Genomic DNA, 6,002 nt, shown 5'->3' with positions numbered 1-6,002 from the left:
TGCCGTCCACGTCCAGTCACATGGACGATGATGATGGTAAATACAGAGGAGAAACAACAAGGCCTCGGCTGTTGTTTTGGTCCGTTTCTTCTCACACAACAACGCGGCGTCGGTCCCGTCCGACACAAGCCGATGTCATGAGATCCCTTTATGGCGCGGCTGATCGCATCTCTCCGCCGTGCGTCTCTGTCTGCGTCTGCGGGGTTTTGAAGGCTTTACAAACACTTTATTCTTCTCGGTCGGAGGGTAGAGCGGTCGTGGTGACACCGTAGCAGACGCTCACCGTGTCCTGTGTGTTTACATGCACCATTTTTCTTTTCCTTCTTCTCTGAGAGTCAGTCCTCCTCTCTCTCTCTCTCTCCCTTCTGGTCCTGATGCTGCTGCTGGGCTGTAGAGGTGGGACGTTCGCGAACGAGTCGAGTCTTTTGAACGGCTCTTTGAAATGAACGGTGGGATCCGGTTCGCAGTAGGGAGCCGTTCCTTTCTAATGAACAGTGGTGGGAAAAGTCCTCAAATTCTTGGCAACGGTCCGCCATTCCGAAACACCGCTATTCCGAAGCAGGGTTAGGGTTAGGTTTAGGGTTAGGGTTAGGGTTAGGGGTAGGGTTAGGGGTAGGGTTAGGGGTAGGGTTAGTTAGGGTTAGGGTTAGGGTTAGGGTAAGGGTTAGGGTTAGGGGTAGGGGTAGGGTTAGGGTTAGAAGTCAACGTTCGGAATAGCGGTGTTTCGGTTTCGGACATACATATAGGTAGGCTACATACCTGCTATTTGAAAATAGCCGATCTACAAGCTCAAGCGTTGCGACACTCATTGTGAGCTTGTAGATCTGCTATTTTCAAATGTTTTTTCCCCCTACATTTTATTAATTGGAAAACTTGAAAAATGAAATTGGACATTTTGCATAATGAGTAGGCTACTTTCTATATGTACTACTTTAAGTGCATTTTGATACCAATACTTTTGTAGGCTACTTTTACTCAAGTAGCCTACATTTTAATTCCAAACTTCTACTTGTGGCAGAGTATTCCTACATTGCAGTATTGATACTTTTACATAAGTAAAGAATTCCGTTGCCATAATCAAAATCTACAAATTGACAAGTAACTAAAATGAGTCTTTTGAACGGCTCTTTGAAAGGAACGGATCCCAGAGACCCGGCTCACTTCAAAGAACCATAAATCCCATCTTTAGCTGCTGAGCGAGGCGCTGTGCGCATGCTCGCTGCTCCATCTGTCCGCTAGTCCCCCTTTCGGTGCGTTTACAATTACATAACAGCGCTATTTAGATCTGGGTTGGTTTTTATATGGCAGGCTGCTGCTGCTGCTGCACAGTATACCAGGCGTAACACATTCTTCTTTATACAATTACACCACCACGCTTGGCCTAGATCACACTGGGTTGGGACCCATTTGTGGGTCGCAGACAGATTTTTATGGGTCCCTTTGTTTTTTTTGTTTCCTACATTTTGTTTATTAAATATCTTTAAAACATTCCCAAAAAAGCATTTTTTTTCTTTAAAAACTAAATTCAATGATTTTTTCCCAGTAATTTCACGAAGAAATCCAAGAAAAATCTAAGAAATTCCATAAATTAGAACACTCATTGTTTAAGAGGTAGTGAAAATTGGTTTCATATTTGTCCAATAATGTTCAATAATGCCATTGGTGTATACAATAGACCTATACCAAACTTTATGCACATGTACAGCTGAGGATGCTTTTTACATTCTCTTTGCTCTTTTGCACTCTTTCTTTCCTAAGCCATTATTACTTATTATTTTATCTTAGATGTGTTGTGTTTTTTTGTTGTTCTGCAGTTTTTTTTAATATAGGCCTACATATATAGCCTACCACTGCATTGTCTGAAGGAATCTGAACAAAAATAAGTTTTACTCGTATGTACCTGTACAAAAGATGTAACAATAAAGTACAACCTTGAACCTTTCCTACATTAACACTGGAATGATGATTCGGGGGTTTTGATTGATTGATTGATTGATTGATTGAATACTTTATTAATAGGCTACAGTGGTACAGTGGTACGATTAGGCCTATACAATTATGCTAAAGGATCACAAAACATAACACACACACACACACACACACACACACACACACACACACACACACACACACACACACACACACACACACACACAGAGAGAGAGAGAGAGAGAGAGAGCTTGTTTACAGACAGACAGACAGTTTCAAAAATGAAGCTCCAGCAGATGGCGGTGTGTACAAAGCTATTATTTATAGAACATCTGCATAAGCGAATACTAAGGTTTTTTGATTGATTGATTGATTGAATATCCTACTTTATTAACAGTTTGGCTGGCTGTACGAACAAAGGGGGGGGGGGGGGGGGGGGCTTGTTTCCATTGTGGCCACGTAGGCCTATTCAATTCATTATAAAAGTAGCTGTATAGGCATTGTGGAATCACCCCAAAACATTGTAAGACTATTATAGAGATCACTTACGCTACAATACGTAATACGGATGGAGACATGCATTGATTCTAGTCTATGCTATCTCTTCAACTAGGCTATACTTGACCTACACAGTTTCTGGCCCAGATATCCCGCCTCGTTCTCCAGGTGTGCGTGTGGTGTGTGGGCTATAATCCAAAACTGGCAACCATCTGAAGCAACCATCTGAAGAGAGATGAGATGACTGTCAGTCTGCTGCTGAGCATGTGGTTCACCCGTTCACAACATATGGGCCACTTCCCGGGCTCTGTTGATTCCCAGGGAACAGCTGTCATATGTCAGATTAGTGCCGATTCCAATTGAGCGGAGAGGATTGTCAGTCAGTTACACCGCGCTGACCTGACCCGTGTGCTGACTGACAGGCAGTGGTGGGAAAAGTAGGCCTACTCACATTCATCAATACTGCAATAGGATATAGAAATACTCTATTACGCGACGCATTGTGAGCTTGTAGATCGGCTATTTTCAAATGGTTGGGCACTAGCAGGGCTGAAGTGGAACGTAGCCTTGTAGTAGGCTATTATCAAAATGCACAAAGTAGTAACTAAAGTTTTCAAATAGGCCTAGGCCTAATTGTAGAAGAGTAAAAGTAGGCAACTAGTATGACTCCACTACATGCCTGACATGAAGTGGAGTAGGCCTAGAGTAAAAGTATTGGAAATTGGAAATACTCAATTAAAGTAGGCTACAAATACCTCAATAATGACTTAAGTAAATCTACTTAGTTACTTTCCACGGACTGCAGCGGGAGTAAAATATAAAGCACGCCAGGTTGTGCCTTTTTATTAGCACAGGCAGATAAAAGACACATGTTTAATCTGCGTTTATCGTGCAGCCCTATAATAGCCAGCCGTGTCCAAAGAGGACTAGGCTACTATCAACTTGGCTGGCATTTGTTGAAAAGAAGAAAGAAAGAAACGAGATCAACATAACAGAGAACTGCTGCCGCGATGAATCCCGTTCGTAATCTAATCTATGTAAACTAGACGTGTATTTTAAACGTAGCTTTTAAGGATGGAGATTATAGTGTTTCTGTAAAGTCAGACCTCTTTGTACCATAACAACAGCATCATTTCCCACAGTCTACCATTGTAATGTATCGAGGCGGGGGGAGAGACAGAGTTGACATACGCATGCGACAGCCAATGGCTCGGCTGGCAGACGCGCGTGGCCACGCTGAGAGCCAATAGCGTCGCTCGGTGGGAGGGACCAGTCCCCGTATTCTGATTGAATCAGTCCCAGTTTGTATTAGTAGTTGGACACACGGGAGATCAGGAAGAAAGGGAATATATTTTATGAAATCTACCGCAGCTCTGGATAACGGCCATTTATCTCTCTACCCCCCGTGGTATAATCTAAGTGCACAACGCGGGTTGCAGCCGACGAGAGGAATGATCGCGGCTCTATTGTCCGCAATGCTTGAATCTGACTCCAGGCTGCATTTCACAGGGATGCATCTCATGATAACTGCGCACAGATGCATCTGCTGAACATGGACAAACAGGGCGTCTGTTGTTATTTCGATGAAGGCTTGTTGTTTCTTCATTGTTTTCGCCACAGGTCAGTCGCAGAATTACTGTAACGTTCGTAATATGGACAACGTAAATGTAACCCGACGTGTTTCTGTTTCGTATGAAGAGCATTGCGCAGTGCAGTGAATACGGGTTATCGTGTTTTAGATTTTTGAGTGCGATATCTATTATCTAATTGGCGGCGACTGTATTACCTAATCATTGGAATTCTAACTGCCTCGCCAGCTTCTATAGACCGTGTTTCAGTGCACTGTAGTGTAAATGTGAGCAGGCAATTCACCGAGCCATATAGAGCCACTCACTCTCCCGAGGTTACAGATGAGAGGCAAACAATATCATCAACAACTGAAGTTGACAGCACCCTGGGAAAAGGATGCTGGCTATGGGAGGAAGCTCAAAACCTACAGGAACCATACTAAGATAATAGCACAGCCTGGGATCGTGATGAAAGTACTACGCCGAAAGAGGATTGTGTTATTTATGGCCTATTTCCTACTGCTGGTGCTCACCATGCTGAACTTGGCCAACTACAAATGGACTAAAGAGCCCCAGCAGTGTAATCGTCAGATGAGGAGCACCACTTATCAGAGTAGATCTGATATCCGTTTCCTGTACAGGCCCTCGCTGGCCAAAAAGAGACAGCTGGTCTATGTGCTGACCACCTGGAGGTCGGGCTCCTCCTTTTTTGGGGAGCTTTTTAACCAAAATCCTGAAGTGTTCTTCTTGTACGAGCCGATGTGGCACATCTGGCAAAAGCTATACCCGGGTGACGCTGTTTCTTTGCAAGGGGCGGCCAGGGACATGCTGAGCTCCCTGTATCGCTGTGACCTTTCCGTTTTCCAGCTGTACAACAGTCCCGGGGGAAAGAACTTCACCTCCCTGGGACTCTTCGGGGCCACCCTCAACAAGGTGGTGTGCTCCTATCCGCTCTGCTCGGCCTACAGGAAGGAGGTGGTGGGCATGGTGGACGACAAGGTGTGCAAAAAGTGCCCGCCTCAAAGCCTCCGCCTGTTAGAGGAGGAGTGCCTCAAGTACAACACCATAGTCATTAAGGGGGTCCGCATTCTGGACGTTAACGTGTTGGCCCCGCTCATGGAGGACCCCTCCTTGGACCTGAAGGTGATTCACCTCGTCCGAGACCCCAGGGCCGTGGCCAATTCCAGGATCAAATCCAGACACGGCCTGATAAGGGAGAACTTGCAGGTGGTCCGGAGCAGGGACCCCAAGCTCCGCCGGATACCTTTCGTGGACCCCAGCCACAAGGCCAACAAGAAGGACGGCTCGGACTACCACTCGATCGGGGCGATGGAGGTGATCTGCGACCGCACCTCCCGGACGCTGAGGACTGCCTTAAACCCGCCCAGCTGGCTTAAGGGGAAGTACATGGCCGTGCGGTACGAGGACCTGGTCGAGAGCCCGGTGAAGATCCTGCGCAGCATCTACCGCTTTGCCAACCTGACCGCCAACCACGACATCGAGTCGTTCGCCCTCAACATGACCAGCGGCTCCAGCTCCTCCTCGAAGCCATTCATAGTCTCGTCCAGGAACGCCACACAAGCTGCCAGTGCATGGAGAACAGTGCTCAGCATTCAGCAGATCAAACAAGTGGAGGACTATTGCCACCATTCCATGTCCGTGCTAGGGTACGATCGGGTCAGGACGGCAGGAGAGGCGAAGGACTTGAGCAAGTCTTTACTGTCTCGCTCCAAACTGTGATAACGCCCCCCCACACCTTCCCGCGCCCCTGCCACCAAAGACGTTTAAATTAATGTTAATTTTGCATCGAGTGCCGTTTCCTCTTATTGTGGAATTAAAGCTTTACTTTAAATCAGTGTTTGGACAAGACTCTACTGGCCACATTTGGAATGTATCTTTGTTTCTCTCATTTGAATTGCAGTGGTATTTGAAGGGACCACAGCTCTTTTGTAAACAGGAATACTGGGAGTATTTGACAATGCAAGCATTATGAACAAATGACTTGAG

The 6,002-nt window shown here is 46.0% G+C and overlaps 1 protein-coding gene across 1 annotated transcript; it reads left to right on the top strand.

Moving 5' to 3' along the window:
* Positions 1-4,337: 4,337 nt before the first annotated feature.
* On the top strand, positions 4,338-5,735 carry chst2b (carbohydrate (N-acetylglucosamine-6-O) sulfotransferase 2b; the record flags this gene model as incomplete). The annotated part of the gene is made up of 1 exon (XM_080752034.1): positions 4,338-5,735. The coding sequence occupies one exon, from the start codon at positions 4,338-4,340 to the stop codon at positions 5,733-5,735; it is 1,398 nt and encodes a 465-aa protein (XP_080608160.1).
* Positions 5,736-6,002: the final 267 nt, after the last annotated feature.

The sequence above is a fragment of the Nannobrachium achirus genome (assembly GCF_963921795.1).
Source record: "Nannobrachium achirus genome assembly, chromosome: 21".
Lineage (NCBI taxonomy): Eukaryota > Metazoa > Chordata > Actinopteri > Myctophiformes > Myctophidae > Nannobrachium > Nannobrachium achirus.
The sequence above is the reverse complement of the archived record's forward strand: the minus strand, read 5'-3'. Positions and strand labels throughout refer to the sequence as shown.